Source organism: Parambassis ranga, chromosome 9, assembly GCF_900634625.1.
Source record: "Parambassis ranga chromosome 9, fParRan2.1, whole genome shotgun sequence".
NCBI lineage: Eukaryota > Metazoa > Chordata > Actinopteri > Ambassidae > Parambassis > Parambassis ranga.
In genome coordinates this window covers 12,887,748-12,909,610 of record NC_041030.1, presented here as the reverse complement: position 1 = coordinate 12,909,610, position 21,863 = coordinate 12,887,748, and the positions used below count along the sequence as shown (strand labels likewise).

The following is a 21,863-nucleotide window of genomic DNA, read 5'->3' as shown; positions in this document are numbered from 1 at the left end:
TCCTTTGTTGGCTCAGGGTCAGGGAGCTGCTGGAATAAGCATCTCGGGTTTCGTTAGTTTGGGAGGGGCAGGAGGCAGTCATCAAATCAGGAGGACCATACAGGATACAGGCTGAGTAATAACATAAGATTCAATTTGAAAATGCCTTGTTTCCTACTGTAGCTCCTGCCAGTCTCTGCCTCTCCAAAGATACCTAACTCAATGAATTGTGAGTGAAGATTTCTTGGTATACCAGTCATTGTGAGATAGTAGTGACTGATTTTGACAAATAATAATTGTCCAAAATTGTGTATTGTTGTCAGTTATTACCGTTACTATGACTCCACACTATCATTCTACAGATGTATTTGGAAACCACATCATACAAGCTATTCCATTTCAAGCTCTTGTTTTAAGGAGGCTGCTGCAAGGACTTTGGGATAAAGTGTCCTGGAGATGGTCTAGGATCACCGTCTATATTCAGAGCACTAATCTCAGCCATTAGAGGGGAAACAGGAAGCTGACCCAAGGTCGGTGCTGACCTTGGTATGTTTGCACAGCCTGTTCCTGTCTTATCTACCAAAATCCATTCATACACACACACACACACAGGGGTTGTGTTAGACTCCTTGATGTTTCATGGGATTAGACTTCATATTTGAACATCCCAAAAGAGACTTAGTCCACTTTCCTCCATCATGTACCAGTCAGAATGTGGCTTCATTCTCTTGTCTGTGATCACTAATGTATTTCAGGTCAGAGTAGTGAATGTAGTTTGTCTTAATTCTGCAGCGTTATTTAGAAATATGTGTCGGAAAGACTTACAGAGAGGAAGAGAAAATGATCTCATCCCATCCTGGGTCGGGTCTGCCCCCCTGTAATCAGAGTTAGATTAGCTGCCCCTCTGCAGTTTGGACCACCTGGTTAAATATAGAAACTGCAGCTTTGGGCCTGATCCCTTCTCTAATGCCCTTTCCACTCTTTGTTAACATCGCTGACATTCACAGGAGAGCCCATCGTATCTGTGTTTGAGGGAGAGAGAGAGAGAATGTGTCTGGTGTATGTCTCTCACTGTCTCTATTGGCGTGTGTGTCTGTCCACATGGGTGTGTGTTTGAGCTCAGCTGGCTGTGCAGTCAGTCAGTGTGTGGGGGTCTTGCTGCAGACAGCTGGTCGGAGGTTTGTCATCAGATGATGGAGGTTCTTGAGCACAGAAACAGCAGTGATGTTGGAGGCAGCCTCATGCAGAGTAGTTTGGAATTGGGGGTTTCTGACCGTCACAGCATTGGCGACACGCAGAGCTGTGGCAGCCAGGTCAAAACAGGGGGTACGGGGATGGGGGAGGAAAAGGCCGGGCCTCTTGAAATATTCCGCCCAGGGGAGGCTGAGGGCGAGCGAGCATCCTCGGTGGTTGTGGCCGAGGCCTTAAGGTGCCAGGTGAAGATAACAACACGGCGGAGCTTGCATCTGCGTATAGCCAATCACACAGCGCGGGATGTTTATGTGCGACTGGTTGGGCATGGCGGGCGAATCGCAGGGACCAATGCTGGACCGCAGAAAAGTATACTGGAGCACAGTAAGATTGGTGTAAAAGTTATATATTAGTTATACTAACACACACGGGAAGCATGGTTTGTAGTGCAACTTTTTCATAAAACTACAGATTTAATGGTGCATTTTTAAACTCCTGCAGCCAAACCAAGAGGTAAAAGCATATTAAATGTGTGGGCTTAGGGGAGTTGTTGGGTTGCCAGAGCTGTTGTGGCAACTGCCTGGTGCAAACTGTAAGTATAATCTGCCAAACATCCCAAGACTCCCAAGAGCCTTCTGATGTGTGTGTGTGTGTGCGTGTGTGTGTGCAAGCTGCAAATGTATTTCAAAGTAGCCACACTGTGCAGGCTGGAAATGCAGTCACTTAAGTTATTAGTAGATGTGTAAATAGAGGGTTTTAATAAAGGGCCACAAAATAAGACTGAATAACGTAATAAAGTATTTTCATGCAAATATTTTGGTTTCTAATCTTTTATATGCTTACTAATGAGGTGTTATGTGTAAATAATATTGCAAAAAGAAATGTACCATTATTATGATTAGCCCTCATATACCTAATAATTTTCATCACTTGACCTAGCTGAGGTGGGTGATGGTACTTTGAAATTGCTTTTAGTGCTTGAACCTTCACTAGTGGCTTCATTCCTCTTCCTGCTGAAGTGTCCTTGAGTCTTCTTCAGCTTTAGGAGTGATACTACTATGTGTACATTTGATCCTGCTCTGTCAGTTGAGACTAGGAGGGTAGACGGGTGGGTGAGCAAGGCTGCTCCCTCTGTAAGAGGAAGAAATCTACGGTTAAAATGATTTTTGCTGCTGAATAGGAAGAGTCTAAAAGGCACTCTTTACCTGAAACACAGCATGTCATTTATCTTTGTGACAACAGTTAAAAAATTTCTTTGGAGGAAAAAAATAAAATTAAACTGATAAAGCAGTAATCAATCAAATAGAAAAGTTGTGATTACAGAGGTTTAAAGCAAGCTGAGTAAACGTGCAGTAAACAGCAGATTTAATTTTTCACACAGTCATAGAGATAAATATACTTTGGAGGTGTTTGGGTGCTGAAGATGAGGTTGCATGACAAGGATAAATAGGTCTGTCGACACTTGCGTAACAGGCGAAAATGCTGATCAGTGTGTGAGTGTGGTTGCATGCAGGCACAGTGGACACAAAGGAATCTAGCACCTTGTAGTGTGAATCACTTCATCTAAGGAGAGGCTTGTATGAGAGCTAACAGGACAGAAAGCAGGCAGGAGTAAAACATGAGAAATGACAGTACTGTGACTGCTTTCTTCTGCTAAAAGAACCTTTTTCCTTATGATTTTCATGTTTATTTACTTGAGTGGTAAACACAATATTTTCAGTTTTGTATTCTAAAAAGCACTTCCGTTAAACCAATATATAACACAATATTGTTTTTTTTCTTGATTTTCAGATTTCTTTTTTTTTAAAGCAATTAGAGTAGTTCTTACATAGATAAGCACCATCTTCTGGTAGTTTAAATAACTGCATGTATAATCTTATGGTCAGTTTGAACCTCGTTACCATGGTAACCAAAAAAGTGGCAGCGATAATGTGGTCTTTTCCAGATTAAAAAAAATAGTAAATAAAATGTACATTTATTAGACTTATGAATCCATATCCATGATATTTATGAGTGAGACCTGAGTGTTGATTTGTATTTTAGTATTAAATCTGAAGCTCTTATGATGAATTTATTTAGTGTGGTGCAACATTAGACTACTGATGTTGAAATGTTATTGTCATTTCTGTACTTACAGCATCCTCATCTCTGTGTTGGTTTGCCTTCTGCTCCTGCTGCCATGTTTTTGAAGTGTTTTTTCCTTCTTCTCTGTCTTCACACACTTGTTGGCTTTTTGCTGACTCTGTTTCCATGGTAGCTGTCACCAGTTGCTCCTCAGGCTCTCCACCCCTTCACTCCATTTTCCTTTCTCTACTTTCTTTAATTCCTCTCAACGTATGTTTGAAAAGGTTGGCATAGTAACTGATTGCTCACCTTGAGTTTCTTTGGCAGATTTTATTAGAAACAGTCTTGTGTGCGAACAGACATTGATATTGTTTGGCAGCCATTTAAACTAGGAGGCTACACACTATTAACCGTCTGGATTAGAGGTGTCGACTAGCTGAGTCATACGTCACTGGACATTTACCCCCCAGCTCCTACTTAATCCAGAGCAGGAAGACAGCTGGGCTTATTTTTAACACACACTCACACACACACACACGCACACACACACACACAGATTCAATATTTGGTTTGAGGCATCAGTTATGTCTCAAAAACTCATCATTAAGTCAACACCTCAGAGAGAAGCGCATCCACATGCAGCTGCTCCGGCTGACGTCACTTCGCAGGGAATGATGTAAACTGCAGTATTTTTATTTAGCCACTATAATTTGACATCAGCGTACGTCAACAAACGGCATCATGAGGGTCATCATAGCTTCAGCTAAATCACTCACAGTAGCTCAGCTGGAAAACAAGCAGATTTTGGTTCCAACAAATTGTGTAATTGCCTTCACATTGTCAGGATGGAAGTGCGTCTGAGTAAACTGAATTGCTTTTAACTTTTTAAGGGATATGAGAGTGCCATCGTGTGGCTAAAATTTTAAATTGCAACTTGGATGTAAAGCTGAGCAGACAAATTGTCCCTGTTCCATACAAAATAACAATGTTACTGAAACAAACAGTTATTAAAATAACTTCTCAGATGCTCTGTCTTTTCAGTTAAAAACATCCTCTCATGTTTTTTTATTTTTAGTAGTAGTCTTTCAAACTTTGCCTTTACTATCATCTGTACATATGAATTTGTATAATTTAATTTAGGTACATAAAAAACACGCGTTTACTTTTTTTTTTACACAATGCAGGTCTATATTCTGAGCTTAACCTTTTCTTAAATGTAATATATGACATTAAACATTTATTTTTGTTTTCCATTGCATTCCAGGTGTGATTGCTGTGAAGGACTCTGTCCCGCTGTCTCCTCTCAAACCTTCAGTTGCACCTACAGACGCAGAGCAACAAAGCACCGATGGAGGAAACTCTGCTTTGGGTAACGACCTGCAGCCTCCCCGTGTTTCCACGGAAACCTCAAATCTTCGACCTCATGCGCACAAAGCTGAAGATGAATTGGAGGATGATGATGAGGCCAGTGGAGCACTCACCATTTCTGAGCTCACCTACAGGTCTGTAGAGTATGTATGATGAACTGTCTAAAGCAGTAATCTGTATGGCAGAGAAATTGGAGAATTAATTATTAGCCACTCTGTGAACACATCATTGTTTTTCAATTCATAACAATTTATTTCCTTTGTTGTGCTTAATAGAGCAATTTAACTTTATAGGAAGTTTATATTGTTTTACCTTATTCACAGAAATACAATTATTTCCCAAATTATGAGCCCCTCTAATGCTAATAGTCAGCTGGATATCCTTTTTGTTCAGTAGCAGCATGGAGTTGTTTGGAGAACACAGAAAGTTGTTCTTGTCCCAGAGGTGTCAAGAACAAGAATAAAGTTCATATGAGGAGTTCTGCGCACACGTTTCTCAAGACGTTTGAAAAGTTCCAGCCCAAACGAACTTTGTCCTTGTTCTTGCCATCTCAAGAAAACGCACACATTTCTCTGTTTTCATGGAGTATGGAACAGCCTTTAGTTACCCTCCCTCTCCTTTCCAGTCCATGTGCCAGCATGCTTCCCACTCCTGTGGAAGACAGCCAGGGGGGAGTCGACTTGCTCTTCTCCTCTCCGGTGCAGTCCCCTGCCAGGCTTCTCAGGGAGCTCCATGCTGATCCAGACATTCAGGCCCAGCTGGAGGCCGAGAGAGAACGAGACCGAGCCTACGAACGCACCCGACTGGCAGCAAGAAGCCGAATGAGTGGAGTCCTGACCAGCAGTCTGCGCCTGCTGTCATCCAATGAGAGAGTCAACGCATGTGTTCTGAGCGTGGCCCGCTTGGTTGCTATGGTAATGGGCATCCTGCTTGTCACTGTGCCCACGCTGCTGCTGCTGCTGGAGTCAGACATTGACGTTTCATTCCTCCACGAGATCCGTCAGACACCGGAGTTTGAGCAGTTTCATTATGAGTATTACTGCCCGCTCCGGCGCTGGATCCTGTGTAAGATCAGCCTGGCCATGGAGAACCTCTGGTCAGACTAAAGAGGATGAGGATGAGGTGAAAGCGGAAAAGGGAGAGAGTGAGGAGTCACAAACAATTGTGTCTCAACATGTGATTTCATCTTACATTCAGTCTTAATAACTGGGGGCTCTACTGTGCCAATGGGATGAAACAGTTTCACTTATTTTGGAGGCAGTTCATTTTATGTTATGCAAAGCTGCAATGCATCAGTTATGATGGCTCACAAAATATTGAATGAAATAACATCTTACTAAAACACGTTGATTTTTTTCATCTCTTTGGCACCAGAGGGACAAAAAGTTTTAGATCTAATCACATGTTAAGACACTTTTGGCAGTGATGAACTGGAAGGGAAGAGGTTGAGAAGTATTCTGTTAAAGGAAGAACTAATGACAGCGAGATGTTCATGAAAATAACAACAGAAGGAGAGAAGCTGTGGAAAGAGGAAAACGTCACACAAAGAAGAAAAGCAGTTAAAATGTTGGTAGAAATGTTGTTGACCTGTTCACTCCTGATGCTGACATGTTGATGCAGAGACTCTGAAGTAAGTATCACGAACCTGATTGGTTCTTGTCCTCAGAGGAGAGCACCTGATTGGTCAGTCATGACGGAGTAAGAGAAAATGTTCACTGAACGCAACAAGTCACAGCAAGAGGTACATTATATATATATATATATATATATATATATATATATATAATATATATTAAAAACAAAAGAAAGATATTGATAATTAATATCAATCTTAAATAAGTTGTTTTTAACATTTTGTACATTTTTTGTGATCCAGCTCTTTCAGGAATTTTTCAGTCAGAGGATCTACTTTAAGCTTATTTTCAAATTAAGAGTTTACAAAAAATTACAAAAAAAGATCATTTATTGAAGTTTATCAGGGTGATGGTTATGGAGAAATGTAAACTATTTTTTAAGACTACCGTCAACATTTGTTGACTTTGGTAGCGCCCTGGATTTTTCCTACAGAGGTTATAGCACAAAATGTTTTTACACAGACCACAGAGTACAACTGTTTCAGATTATGTGATGTCATTTTGGAAACAGGAAGGGGGCGGGTGAGACATTTTGGCCCGTTTGTTAAGATGAATTGTGTGTTTGGTTAAATTTGTAAATGTCTTCTAAACTAGGTGTTAAAGCTAATTTTTAGGTTGAGGCTTATAGGGCATCTTTCAGCATGTGACGGCATGAGGAAAAGTTACTGGATACATTTATTTTGGACTTTGAAGTGGGTCAAAGGTTAGTTGATGGTAATTTAAAAGCTGCTGTGTGAACATTTCAGGGAAAACTGAAGAGGCTCAGTCAGAATGCACTGTAGGTGGATAGATGATATGTGCTGGGACGGCATCAGCGTGAAGTCAAAGACACAAATTAGAAATGACTTGTAGCTTTTTTTTAAGCGGATCTGTGAACATTGTGTTTAGTGACCAACGAGAAAGAGGAGATGGAAAAATATATTGTTTAATGATTCTGAGATTCTGGTGTTTGTGGGGGTCGTTGATAAGCTTGTGGCCACAGGTAATAGGAGATCAGCAGAACAACTAAAAAGAAGGAATACGTAAACTCCATATTGATCTAAGTGTGTTTATTTAGAAGCATGCTATGCTAAAAAAATTAATGTGCTAAAAAAGACCACTTATATCTTTGGCCACAAACTTATCAATCACCTCTCATACAAGCATTGAGTCAGAAAATGTAGAAATAAGGTTAAAAAATGAACAGAGAAACAGACAAAGAAGCCGTCAGCAAGTTCAATGCAGTGTCTGAGTAAAGAAAGAAACAGCAGAGAGATAAGAAATGAAACAGATATTTAAAAAAATAAATAAAGTTATGTTCAAATGTAGTTTGCTTTTGATCAACTTCTCAGGAAAGGGCATTAACAATTCATGTTCACAATAAAAACGTGTCTAAAAAACATTAAAAAAGAGAATAATATGTATCTAACAACAGCATATATTTTATCCATAACATTCACACCTCTACATATAGTCTCTGTTATCATTAATATTCAAACTGTGTATGTAAACCAGACATAAATATGGCTGCAGATGATCTGAAACCCAATTATGTATGCATCCATGTCACTTTGTTAAAGATATTACAGAGGCAGTCTACACTGTTAGGAGCCAGTATTCACAGATTGGCCATGATATCTGAGCATCATTACTGCTTCAAATATCGAACAGCAACGTGACGAATCTCCCTATCAAAGCTCCTACATGGTGTACAGGCTCTTTAAGTATAATGTTTTATAGTTTCTGTTTACCCTCCATACTCTCCTTCGTCGCCATCACAGCCTCACTTCTATCCAATGTTTCTGCCTCATATAATCAGCTGTGTTGTAACTCTGTAGAATTTATGCATTAACAAGCTTTATGCAGTAACAGCAGACTATTCGGAACAAAGCATTTATTTTCCTACTTTAGCACATGCACTGAGTTTCACTGGTGAAACCAAGCAAAGGGCCAAACCACTATGACGACAACGTTTAACATCACAAATCCTGAGCTTCACTGTAGTGGACGAAGCTGATCGGTATGCACCATCACTACAGCAGCTGTCTATATTTGTAACTCCTCTTCTGGCATGCACAGTCATTAAAATGCAAAATGTTTGAGCAACTCATTGTAGATTCAAAATGAAAAGATTCAGCACTGTGGACAGCGCACAGAGGTAGTCTGTCCCAGGCTCTGGTCCTTTTATTTCTGTGCTTCACTTTAACTGAAGGCTCCTTTTTCTGACCTCTCAATGCAAACTGCATGAATCATCTTGTAAATAATGTGTTTATAGCTGTGGCAAAAAACTACCGGGTCTGGGTAGAGATTTCTTTCTTTCTTTCTTTCTTTCTTCTGTGTCTTGTCTGTGTAAAGCAATCTAAATACAGTATAGGCTTGGCTGTCTCAACCATTTTAGATGAATGCATGTTATCTGTGTTTTTACCTGAAAAAGACACACGTGTCAGTCATTAAATGTTTGTATCTTAACAAAAATCAGTAAAAAAAAAATCCATTGTGCATTATATAGTTTAGGCTTTATGTCCGTTATTAATAACAGGATCTGTAGCACACCAATTTAAGCCACATTTTGTTTTTTCCGATGTTAGTTTGACCCCTTTCTTAGTCCCAACCCTAACAATGTAGCATTTAATTTCAGGATGTTATATGACATGCAAAAGGCTTAAAATCCAAAATGTTATAAATCATGTCTCAGTATCAAAAACTGGCTACTTTGATAAGTTTGTTTTAATATATCATAAAAAAGCTTTGTCATGCTTTTGCTGTGTGTTATGATCATTAAAGCCAGATACTAACCTCATTGCTAATGGAGTATGCTTGCATGTTAGCAAAATAAACATGCTGACCTGTCACACTATTAGCTGGGCGGGTTGTCAGGTTGTCAAAAACACTGAGTCAACGGAAAGTAACATGAACTCACCACAAACAACAACAAGGCCTTCCAGTTGTGTGATTAAAAGCCGACCTTATTGGCCCCATTTGACACTGTAGCATTATATTTTTAGTAGCTCATTGATCAGTTTTGCAACCTTAAAATGGGAAATCAACCACTTTGTTGATATGGCTCTTGTTTTGAGCTTCTGAACTTGAGTTCCTGTGTTTGACAAACAGCATTTGTTGCCTATATAATACTGTGATTTCAAAATAACACACCATCAAGACCGCACACACCAGTTGATGTCACATCTGAGGTATTTTCTTAGCAGTTACTGACATGAGTCAAGTATTTACAAACCTTAAATTTAATTACCTTGAATAAATCAAAGATGCTTTTCCACCACAAACCACACGAATACAGCTTTTGAAAAAAACGTGTTTAAGATTTTAAATATTTGAACTCAGGTCTACTTTATGCAAATCTACTGGACATCACTTGGTTTAGGAAAAAAAAATCTGTATATTATGTCAGTGTTGTGTGGGCATGTACAGTAGCAGATTATCTTGCACGTTCCCTTTGTTGTTTTTAGTCGTATGTCAAACTGTTTCATTGGTTGGTCAAATTGTTTTCTTCTGTTTGTTTTCATTTAGTTTCTTTTAATGAGAAACTCTGGGAGATTTAATTAAAAAAAAAATTAAAAAGAATTTCCCAAGTAACAGCAACCCCCCCCCCCCCTTCTGGGACAACCAAGCCTTATGAACTTTGTGAAGTGAAAATTTTTGAATGTTTATATGTCAAAAAAAAGAAACAAATATGGATTGTTTTCTATGTTAATACTGCCACAATAAATCTCCCTAATGAATATATCTTGAAACTTGTGTGCTCATGTGTGGATAATTTTTAATAAAGGTGGACAACATGGCTATTAAATAAAGGGGAGGTACAGATCTTTTGCTAATGGGTGCTTGGAAATTTACAGAAACTGATGTTACAACACTGATGTCCTGGCCACAATTATTTTTTCTAATTTTGGGGAATTTTATTTGACAATTTGGGTAAAGTCACCAGAATCATCTTACAGATTTGTCATAATACAACATTTATCAAGGAAAAAATATACTTGGTGATAGGGATTTTATACATAAAATTCACTAGTTTTAATTATATTCAGACTTAAAATTATGCATAATTATACTGCTTTCAGTCATAGGCGGTTGCCAACATGGTGGCAGTCGGAGCATCCACGGAAGTTTTGACCATAGTTTTTACATGTTAGTGCTCAAAGTATGAATCTTGTGCAGTCTCTACCAAAATCTCTGTGAGACTATTACGGAAATGTCTCACTTGAGGCTCTATGTCTCATGACGGCCAAGGACCTTACCCTAGCTCTGCATTAGGGGTTAGGGTTACAGCTAGAGTTAGGGCCGTGGATCCTGGGGTTAGGGTTAGAGGTAGCAGTTACAAATGAGTAGTTATATGGTTTTATATAGTGATATGTGAGGGATTCCACCCAAAGTGGCTGTCATGCTCCTACTACTTGCTTTAAGGGTGTAGGTTAGTTTTTTGCTAACCTACTTGATTTTTTGCCAATTCTTTGGCCTTCACTTTTTTTGGAAATTATTACAGGGTGTTTTTTATGCTCTGCTCTCATATTTCTCACAACATTATAAAGAAAAGGCCATGTATTCCTTGGAGGGATTAATGTAGCATACAGTGTTTGGTGTAGTATTTTATTTGTTAAAAAAACTGCTGAAAAGGGTGCCAATGTAAAATAAGTTTTATTCTGCAGTTTTAACATATCAAGTATAATAATGCAGCACAAACATGCTGCTCTGTGCGTACAAACACTAAGGCAATATTCTATATACCAAAATAAACCTCAGAAAACTTGACTGAACAACGCTTTCTTACATGAAATCATATAGACGAACCACTCACTTTGACAAAACAGAGCACAAACTCATACTGGACATATACAGACACTAACAACATGTGGAGAAACTGATGAGCAGACACTTTAGTGACAGTTAATGGTTTACACACATGTAATTTATGTTAAATTAAAAAAAGAAGAAAGTTATTAGTACTAAACTGCAACAACTGTAATATTTAAGTGTTCACAACCTGAAGCTGCACAGCTGAATATTACAGAGTTAGAACTTTACATTAAAACAGCATGTTAAAGAATGTAAACTATAGATCATGGAGTGACATAAAAGACAGCTAACACTGTGCAGGCACTTCAGTGTAGGTGGTAAAAAAGTCCTGTGGCAGGAACATACCTGAAGACTAATGCAAGATATTGCAATGCCCTTATCAAGGCTGCGTGAACAAAATATAATAATAAACTGTTTAACATCATTGGTTAATTGCTACCTGGCAAAATCATTTGAGCAGTGAAGGTGTGAATGTATGTTCTTGTGTCTGAGAAACTAAGCTCACTAAATAAGTATTTGATACTGCACACTGTTTTGTGTGTTAGGGATATAACGCTTATTCAATTTAACTTAAAGGAGTGTTCATGACATACTTTGTAAAACATGTAAACAACATAAAATAAATACAATGTGGTAAGAGCATTAGACCAAGTAAAAAATAAAAACACACTGGAGTGCACATACAAGTGCTGCCTAGATACAGATCATCAGTCTTTTCAGACATAAATGTTCATTTCATTTCCCTTATTTGAATCTCATCATGTTCTGTTAAAAAGATCTTTCTATAAATATTTGATCATTTCTCCCCTGAGTGAAATATTTTTTTTCTTTTTTCTCTCCTAGTTTGCACACAAAGGCCAGACTTCTTAACCCTCTGCTCGCTGTCTTACACCAGGTGTCAATTAAAAAAACCACAGGACATAAAAAAAAAACAATGTGGAAATGTGTTGTCATTATAAACATGAATTAATTGAGCAATACCTTAGTAACTCGATGTAAGTTAACAACAGTTCTGTTGTACTAAGTTTACACAAGAAAATCATTCTTACATTAAATATATAATGGGCTTTGCTTATAAGGGAACAGTGTTCTTAAGTTATTTAAAAGAAACTTTAACCTTTATCAGGGGTGCAGTAGTCCCTACAGAGTTTTTTTTAAATGCAAAATAGTTAAACCAGATTTCCACACTTCACTTTTCCACCACTAGGTGGCCCTCTGGTTCTATGCAGGTTTACATGTGATGCAGAGTTGTTAAAGCTCTGTGATGTAAGGAGAGAAAATATAATCTTGGCATCAAGTGGCCAGGGACGACATTTGATCTTACAAAAACCGTGACAAGTGTGAAGTGGAACAAAAACAAAAGAAGGTGTGGGGCTTTGACCCCGTTCAGACTGGGGAAAGTCAATCCAGCTCCGCACTAGCCAGCTTGATTACACAAGTCTGAACGAGATCTTAATCTATATCTAGTTAGTCTTTGGGCTAAAGGTAACCCCTGGCCAGTCATAGGTGTCTGGCAGGAAGGAGTCGTAGTTGGTGTTCCAGACAGTGGCGCGTACGAAGCCGTTCTTGTCCAGAGGCTCAGGGTAACGGAACGCCATGCCTTTGGCATAGACATACTCCACCACCTGTAGTGAAGAGAAGAAGAGAAATGTTTAGCAATGACTAATACAGGCATGAAAACAGGGTCAAGGGTGCGAAAGGTGAGACGGATCCAACCCCTCTAAGGGGGTCCAAGGGAGCACCAAAACTTTGGAACGATCTGCCTTTGCACATCAGACAGGCCTCCTCTGTACCCGTTTTTAATCGCTTCTTAAAACGTACTTGTGTATATATACACAAGTACACAATATATACAATAAATATATATTGTATATACAATAAATATACAATAAATAATTGTCTAACTGCTCTGCATCTTCTTTGTACTAACAGCCAATAAGTCTGTGATTTTCTGTGAGTTTTATTCCCTCACGTCCTGTGCTTGCATTCTCAAGTGTTTTTTCATCAGATCTACCCGATTCACATAGCTCAGCTATTTTGTATTCAAAACGGCAAATTTCGACCCAAAAGGTGAGTGATTTTCATGCACGCTAATAACGGCCATATCTAGTGATAGTGTTGTTAGCTGTTAAGAGCTAATATTATATAATATTAATTAGATAATATTAAATATCATATCTTGGATTTATTTTCAGCCTTATTTGGGTGTGTGTGTGTGTGTGTGTGTGTGTGTGTGTGTGTGTGTGTGTGTGTGTGTGTGTGTGTTTACGATTCACTGTTATTTACACGGGACTTACCTTGACAGCCATTTGGACAGAGACCTCTCTGATGTTAGAGAGCGGAGGGTAGAGTCGGCCTTCTTCAAGCTCTTTATCCGTCAGCTGCTCTGCAAGAGTCTGGAAGGTGGTTAAAAATTAGTTTCTAAAGCATGACATTTCCGACATTAAATCAGTAACATGTTTCTGGTGTTTACACACTAATGTAGAGTCATATTTCATGTTGAAAAAATAAAGATAAACCCAACTTAAACCAATCTCCCCTTATGAATAGAAAACACATACAACAGTGTTTATAAAACTGGAAGAGAAAGCACTGTGATAATAAACTGCGATAATCAGTGTTAGAAAGTTAAATGCAGCCCAGCAAGGGAAGGGAGAGCAAGACAGAAAGAAGTGCATAGCAGGGTTCGCCTTTTAAAAGCTCCTTATCTGTTAGATGTTATGCCAGAGTCTAGAAAGAGAGGGAACAGGAGACATCAGAGGGTTTAGGATGAGCATATAGGGAAAATGCATACAAGACAGAGACAGCAAGAAAATGTAGGATGGGGTGACAGTGAGGTAATGATGAACTTTAGGTTTAAAGAAGAGATGGAGAAATACTAAAGGATGTCATCAGACCTTGGCAGCCTCTAGGAATACTGTATCACTGATGTGTCTCACTCCACTGAGGATCACAGCCAGGGCCACACCTGAAATGCACATATATAATTAAATTTCTGCTATTTTGTTTAAACAAATGTATGTACAAACAGTCCTAGTTTAGTTTATGTTAAGTTAATGTGTCAATTAAGTCTATTAACTGTTAATTTGTTTTCACACCTGGAAATATGTAAGCATTGTTCCCCTGTCCTGGTGTAAAGACACGGCCATCACTCAGAGTCACTGGACCAAATGGACTGCCACTGGCGAAAAGACATCTACCCTGTGATGCATAGGAAGAAGGGTTGAGTGCAGAAGGATGATTTTACAACACATAAATCATTGGTGATCAATGTCAGAGAGTTAGACAACAATGGAACAAATACATTTGTTAGAGTGTAGGCGTCCTCTGCTGTGCACTCTGCTTTATTGGTTGGGTTGCTCAGGGCAAAGATGATTGGTCGTTCGTTCAGGGCTCCCATGGCCTTGATGACATCGTGGGTGAACAGACGTCCAGCTCCTGCCACACCTGAAAGAAGAACAGAGTTATTAGTTATCGCTGCCTATACTAACATATGACAGGAGTGTTTAAGCACATCTTCAGATGTAGTCACCAATGATGGCTGTTGGTTTGATGGTGCTGACAGCATCTAAGAAGCTCTGGACATCCCCTGGACTGTCATGGACAAAAGCCTCCTGGTTAGTGTCAGTTTCCTGTGTCCTGCCCTGGAGTCATAGAACAGAAGGCATTAATCAACAGCAGACCAGTCAGGAAGCCACACAGACATGGACTGTATAGTATTCTTCTGTTCATTAATACTCATATCACATATACTAACCTTTACTAGTAAACCATGTTTGTCGTACATCCAGATTTTATTTCTAGCCTCAGCTTGCGTCATCCCTGACTCCATCATGGCCATTACAATCAAATTGGCAATACCAAGGGCAGCCTATAAGAAGAAAATATTTAGAGAATGTATTCACAGAAAGCTTTAACTATGCTTGAGTTAATAATGTAAATGTACTGTAAGTTTACCTCTCCTGCGCCTAAGAAAAGCACCCGGTGTTCAGTGATGGGTTTACCAATAGCTCTCTGAGCTGCTAAAAGACCAGCAAGAGCTACAGATGCTGTCCCTGAAAATATAGAAGAGCAAGCAATGGTTACAATACAAAACATTTCCTTATGTATGATTGACTGGGGTTGACAGGTACAGTTATTATCTGCCTAATAATCCCAAACGAAGTGCTGTGTGCTGCTGTGTTAAGAGTTTGTGTGTGTTTACCTTGTATGTCATCGTTGAAGGTGCAGTACTTCTCCCTGTACTTTCTGAGAAAACGGAATGCATTGTGGTTTCCAAAGTCCTCAAATTGGATCAGTGTATCCTGGCCGTATTTTTCCACCACAGCCTCCATGAACTCATCGATCAGATCATCATAGGCCTGAGAGCGGTCTCGCTTTTGATACAGGCCCATGTAAAGTGGATCCTTAAGGAGTGTCTGATGGAAGGAATGAAATAAACATGTATTCTATTGTCTATTGAACTCACTGAAGCACTAACACACATACAAAAAGCTTAGGCTTCCTACCTCATTGTCCGTGCCAACATCTATCACCACTGGCAGACATCTCTCAGGTCTAATGCCGGCACAGGCAGTATATAGGCAAAGTTTTCCTACTGGTATGCCCATTCCATAAACACCCAGGTCCCCTAATCCTAAAATGCGCTCTCCATCTGTTACTACTACTGCCTAGAAAGAGAGAGAACAGGTGGAAAATAGCACATTAAAAACTGCAAAGTGGGGCTAAGAAGACTAAGTTGCTATTTCACGATGAAATAAATGTTTTAAGTAAAAATTTATTTTTGAGGTTTTCAGGTACTCACTGCAACATTAGTTTCTGGCCAGTTGTCCAGGATGGAGCGGACATGTCCTCTGTCCAGAATGGAAATGAACAAGCCTCTGATAAAAGAAGCAAGATCATCATCAGTTCAGTGTACTATTAAATGAGAAAAGATAATGTGCCTGGAATACAACAATTTCTTCTGTTTTAAATATTAGGTCCTGATTTCTGCACCCAAACTACACATTAAAGACTGGTTGAATGATTTTTGATTTGCTAAAATTTCTTACTTGGGTCTTCTAAAGATGTGTCCATACTGCGTGCAGGCCAGGCCTACAGTTGGAGTGTACACGATTGGCATCAGTTCTTCTATATCTTCCATCAACACTCTATAGAAAAGCCTCTCGTTCCTTTCCTGGATGCCCATCAGGTAGACGTACCTGTGTTGAGAAGGAAATAATTTAAAAAGAGAGTAAAACGTAAGCTGTTTACAGGAGAAAAATATTATTACAAAAGTATAAAATACACAAAATCACTCTATGGATACACCTTCCAATGTTTTTAAACAAATATGTCCTTACTTCTCCAGGGGATCTGTCATCTTCTTGAGATTATTCTGAAAGCGCATGGCCTGAATATCTTGAGTCTCCACTTTAGGAGGCAACAGACCATGAATCCCCAACATCTGCCGCTCCTGTAGGGAGAAGGCCATACCCTATGGAGACAAAAACACACACAAAAGACTGAATCAGAAGATAATGAAAATGTGTTGCTAAATTTTTATAATAGATATATAGTATAAAGAAAAGTAGTCAGTGAACTAATTTCAGAATTCCAGCAGCTGAAAATGTCCTGTCGTACTTTAGTCAGCAGAGGGCGCACTGCCCTATCTACCAGCCCCTTGACAACCTCCTGACTCTTTACAGGAGAAAATGACAGCTGAGTGAGAGATGGAGACCAGATGGAGGCATTGTTGCAGCAGTGCATAGGAAGCAGCACATGGGCAAAAGAAGGGGAGTCGCCTCAAAGAAGCCAATGGAGAAGGTGGTAGGCAGAAACACCCACATTTGAGAAGTCCCAAATAGAGAATGGGGGAGGTGGGACATGGGTGCAAAGTATTTTCATGTTCCTGCAATATATGTGTGCATGTGAAGTTAAGGGGCCCACGTGAAATATGGGCGAAGCACACAGAAGCCATCGTGTCTGGGGCTGGGGGACGGGGCTGATTATTGAGAGTAATGAGAGTGACGAAAGCTAGGGGCTCCCCTGGAAAATGCTGAGTCATGCTGATGGAGCATTTCACTTCACTAAGTGCCACCGCTCAGTTGCTCTCAGCATAATACAACAAGCTGCAAACCCCTGATATCAAGTTCTGACTTATTTTCTTCAGATAGTCAAGAATAACTTAATTTACAAAATATAAAATTATGCATGCCTTAATACATATGTAGTGTATGCAGCACCAAAATCTATTAATATACAAGTCATGATAAATTCTGTGGTTTATATGATCTTTTTGAATTTATTATTTATTGGCAATTGTAGCATGAGGGCATTATGCTCTTTAAGCACCCCAACTTTACAAAATACACTATTTTAATTCTTTGGCCTAAGTTTCACACACTAACTTTGCTGTGTGATGTAATAAACTGTGACCTTCATGGTTCAGGTTTAAGACAGGAGTCATGATGGTGTACCCTGCTGATGCAAGTTACATCTGCTCTGGCATATACAGTCAATGACTAATCAAGGTCCTCTTTTAGTTTTGATCTGTGTAGTTTTACAGACATCCATGACAACATTTTTAAAATTTAAATGACAATTTAAGCCTTAAGTTACATTACTGCCTATTGAAAAAAAATCAACCTAGTATGGATTTCTCATAAAGAATAATGTAATTTTAAGAAAACTAAATTTGATAGAACACTACAATACAGTAGTATGTTTTCTATTACCCCTGATGTTTCACTTATTTTCCCACTGAGTTCCTGTAAACCTTCAGCCCCTTATTCAGGGCTTCTGTTGATGATTTCGGCCCTGTGCAATGTTCTGTCAGCTTGCACACATGCCCATTATGTCCAGAAGAGAAAGTTATGGTGTCAGCTGATCAGTGAAAGGGGTTTAGGCATTTCTGCTTTGCTGTTTTAGTGTCAGCTTTACTTTAATATAAGTTACTATAAGCTTTAACTCTTGACTTCAACCTGGCTACACTGCAATAAACATGTAAAATCATATACATCCATTTCATATACATTTCAGAGTCCTGGCCTCAGTCCAGTTTACATGAAGGCTAATATCTATATTTAGTGCAGCGTGGCTGGTGTGGGTTAAGTTTAGCATACCCTGCATAGTTAGATCCTATCACATCAAGCAGTTCAGGCTTCATGTTACAAACGTCTGTAGTAGCTAACTGGAAAACAATGTAATTTTTGTATTTAAAACATATTTAAGTGGATTTTTATTTTGACATTCGATATACAAATAGAAAGAGTAAGAATAAATAGAACAAATAGAAGAGAAAAGTAGACAAACTAAAGAGAATCATGTCAGATCCTGTCATGTACTGTCCTGTCATGGAACAAAGGCATCTACATAGAGCCCAAACACAATTTTAAATGCTCAAACATACAGTATATACACAGTCATAATTCACCTACTTTGTTGGTGCGAGGGCTGAGCATAAGGGGCTTTCCCTTTTCTTTGGTGTGTGCCCATCTGCAGACAGAGACACAGGGCCTCAGGGACCAGGTTGTTCTCAACCTGGACAACATGGCAGGCAGTCACTGATATGGAAGGACCACAGCGGAGGAAGGTTTCTAAGGGAGAGAGGACAAAGTAGGTAAATTATTGGTTTACAGACATATGGCCCATTTCACCTTGAATATCCAGGCTCAACAGAAGCTAGCCATTGTTAGTAGTTCTAATGGGAAACACAAATGCTTTAAGGTTTTGCCGGATGATCAGTTCAAAGTGTATCAAAAAATATTTTCTAGCATGTACAAAAACTGGCTCATTATATTGGTTATTTGGTGTTTGGTCTTGTTTCATACTGTGCCATAGCTGATTCTGGATGGGCAATCCAAGGATTACAGATCCTGATGGCAGAGACCATCATTAATCTGGATGTGGTCAGAAGTGATTTAGTGTGTGATCTAAGAAATAAAGCTTTGAAAGATTGTCATAATCCCCTTCAGAATGCACTCCGCATGATCACACAAGATAAATCGCAACAGACGACAGAGGATAGATAGGAAAGACAAGCAGATGCATCACATGCCAGAAGCTACACTCCAACTAAAACCCACAGGAACATTTTGGACAGCATTAAGTAATAAGTGATTTCAACTATTGAGGCAGTAAATGGGATAAAACAAATTCATAAATAAAAACACAAAATATTATGTAATAACAAGGTTTCCAAAAATATTATACCTATTTCTATTTATGTCACATGAGAGCCCCTACCATTTAGATGCTGTTGGTAGCCTGGAATAGTACCATCATTGTGAGAGCAATTTCATGCATGTGACATGTGATTTGCTCCTAGATTGTGTTATGCTGTGGGGTGTGGAGGGTACAGAAACAGGGGAATGCTACTCTGATGTATGTATATATAAACTATTAAAATTATATTTAACTATAACTATTTTACCTACAAAACAGTCAACAAATATTGCCTTTGATCCATTTTTTGAAAGATTAAGGACAACATCTAGGGAGACTGCTGTTGGTCTTCCTTAATGTCAAGACCCAGAGGAAATGCAACTAGAGCTGTAAGTATGTTATGCAATGCTGTTTCTATGTTAGTTCCTTATAGTCACGGCATGCATATCTGTAAGCAAGTTGCTTTGAAAAACAAGACGTAAGGTTAATGGCTGTCAACTGTGTAAAACGGTCAGCATTCAGCAATGTCTAATTTTTAAAATAAAAAAGGCATAAAAATTCAATTCAATTTCAGTGACTTCATGGCCTACAGTACCATGCAGCTGAGCTCAGGTGGCACAAAGAACAAAGACAAAGCCAGTCAATGTGACAGACAACACTCAGCTGCCCTCATCCATTTCTCAGTACACCATTCTTGCTTATCTAGTGATAATCCCCCACACACAGCCAAAAGGAAAGTTGTGATAAGAGGAACGAAAGTAAAAAAGATAAGATACCACAACATGCCATGCCCGATACATTAGCATATACATATACATACATATACATTAGCTTATTACAAGCATAGCCAGCTGGCTGCTGGCCATGACTCACAACTGCATACCTAGGAAACCCCAAAGTGACAGATGGTATAAACAGCAACAACAATCATCAGCAACAGATATTTAATCATTTGATATTCACAAAGTAAGTAGCTTTGATGCAGCCCCTGTGAACTGTAGTCTTTGTGCTGTACATAGTACATACTGTTTATCCACACCCAATTCTGCTCTCCACCCTTTTCTCCAACTAAATGAGCACCTGATGAACTCACTTTGAACACAGCGGAGATCCTTTATTTTTTCTCCCTTTGTGTTCCTCCCAGACTTTATTGGTGTGCCAGCTCTGGGAAACCCTGCATTCCGGATTGCTTGCTTGATACACTTTGTGTCTGCCAAGTAACAAGGTAATTCTTGCTCATATGCCAGACACATTAGTTGGAACTCCTCATGCAAATGCACCCTTCAATCACCAGTCTAGAGTGTTCATAGGCAAAACAGACAACAAACAACCCACAGAGAACTGTGCTCTTTATTTCTTCAGATACAATGGATGAACGTGTTATTATATGTTGTGCTCTAAACTCTAACAAATATTGACCGGAATATGACTCATAAATTGAAGCTTGCTGAATAAAATGCTTTTCAAAAAAGGTATCTAAGACAATGCCCCTTAGTCTAACTACAATGAAATAACGAAAGATTACTCAGCAACAAAAAGGTAATACTCTCATTGACACAACAAGGACCTTTGCTTAGTCTATAAATCACACCCACACACACTCTTTCCTGTCTAAACTTTTTATAGCCTGGTAAGCCAGTATGAAGAAGGACAACTATTTAAACCATATTACAGAGTGCTGACTTCAAATTAACAGCCACAAGTTAATCACAGCTCTTGTACTGCCAGGTGTTATTATTCTCCTACCCCCCAACACAAACATCTCCATCCTTTCCACCCTGTTTCTTGAATCACACGAGTGTCTGGCCATGGTATACAAAATCAATGTGGCAGTGACAGAAACATACATCCTTTATGTTTTCAGTGTGTATTATCAAGTAACTACTTCTACGTCCCTTTGCATTGAGGTGGGGGTGGAGGGATGCCACTGAACATACCTTGTATCTGCTGTATTTACACAGAAACTCAGTTGTGCATGTCAAGAATACAGAAAATCGCAGCAGTAGCAAGCTAACAAACAAAATGCAGCTAACAGTTGCTTCAAGCTAACAGTTGCTAGCTTAAAACCTTATAATCAAAACAACATGTGCCGCTATTTGAGCGGTGGTTTTAGCGAGCATGCCAAAAACAGAAAGGCCTCCATATTCAGTCAACTGAAACAGCACTATAAACAGGTTTTATCCTGCTGACTGAGCTACATGCTGTCATTCATTTTGACATCCTACTCGCTCTCTCTTGGCTCACAAACGGGAAGTTCTTAGATGACACAGACTTTTTACGTCTCAGAGAAAACTCGGCTTACCTGCTCTCGTACTATATAGTTCCTTCTGTTGAATATGTCACTGTTTGTTTAGCATATTCCTCCTAATGTTAGCTGTATGACTGCTGCAGTTGGACCGCTTGTTTTTTTTAACGGCAGCCAGCCACGGATGCGGCGGAGTGTTGTTGGACAACGGCAGAAGACGCAGCTTAGACCCAGACCTCCGTCGCTCGTCCAATCACAAGCTGGGATTTCCCTGCTGCTTACCGTAAAGACGGCATGATGCGCAAGATGTGGTAAAGCCGACATTACGGTACAGGGTAATTAGGCTCACACAGTTTACCTTGTATTAATTAGTCACGGGTTCACTTGCTTCGATTTTCGCATCAATTTAACTAGACGCAAAGGCGTGAAATCAAATAATAGTT

General features: G+C 39.3%; 2 protein-coding genes across 3 annotated transcripts in view; one reads left to right on the top strand and one right to left on the bottom strand.

The window, feature by feature from the left end:
* The window catches only part of frmd3 (FERM domain containing 3), a 37,987-nt gene extending 31,748 nt beyond the window's left edge, over positions 1–6,239 (top strand). Inside the window, exons 14-15 of the mRNA XM_028413815.1 lie at positions 4,499–4,736; positions 5,228–6,239. Of these exons, the coding sequence (XP_028269616.1) occupies positions 4,499–4,736; positions 5,228–5,708 (719 nt within the window). The 3' untranslated portion in view covers positions 5,709–6,239. The remainder of the gene's footprint in view (positions 1–4,498; positions 4,737–5,227) is intronic.
* A 4,615-nt stretch (positions 6,240–10,854) lies between these two features.
* Positions 10,855–21,660, bottom strand: me2 (malic enzyme 2, NAD(+)-dependent, mitochondrial). Of its 2 annotated transcripts, XR_003671240.1 has the most exons (16): positions 21,478–21,660; positions 18,449–18,607; positions 16,373–16,506; positions 16,082–16,231; positions 15,835–15,910; positions 15,539–15,700; positions 15,235–15,448; positions 14,988–15,085; positions 14,788–14,901; positions 14,563–14,674; positions 14,335–14,477; positions 14,129–14,231; positions 13,928–13,998; positions 13,328–13,426; positions 11,119–12,655; positions 10,855–11,075 (listed from the first exon to the last, which is right to left on the bottom strand). XR_003671240.1 is itself a non-coding variant. In XM_028413814.1 (15 exons), exons 2-15 carry the CDS (start codon positions 18,560–18,562, stop codon positions 12,494–12,496), a joined length of 1,752 nt encoding a protein of 583 aa, XP_028269615.1. In that variant the 5' UTR covers positions 18,563–18,607; positions 21,478–21,660; the 3' UTR covers positions 10,855–12,493. The 2 variants fall into 2 exon arrangements, 1 of the variants encoding a protein (XP_028269615.1); XM_028413814.1 differs by having other exon boundaries at positions 10,855–12,655.
* Positions 21,661–21,863: the final 203 nt, after the last annotated feature.

Coding starts and splice junctions, on each gene's coding strand:
- me2 (XM_028413814.1), bottom strand. CDS start 18,562: ATGTTGTCCAGGTTGAGAACAACCTGGTCCCTGAGGCCCTGTGTCTCT. Junction 15,701..15,834: donor GGCCAGAAACTAATGTTGCA/GTGAGTACCTGA, acceptor CTCTCTTTCTAG/GCAGTAGTAGTAACAGATGG. Junction 15,086..15,234: donor CTTCAACGATGACATACAAG/GTAAACACACAC, acceptor CTATATTTTCAG/GGACAGCATCTGTAGCTCTT.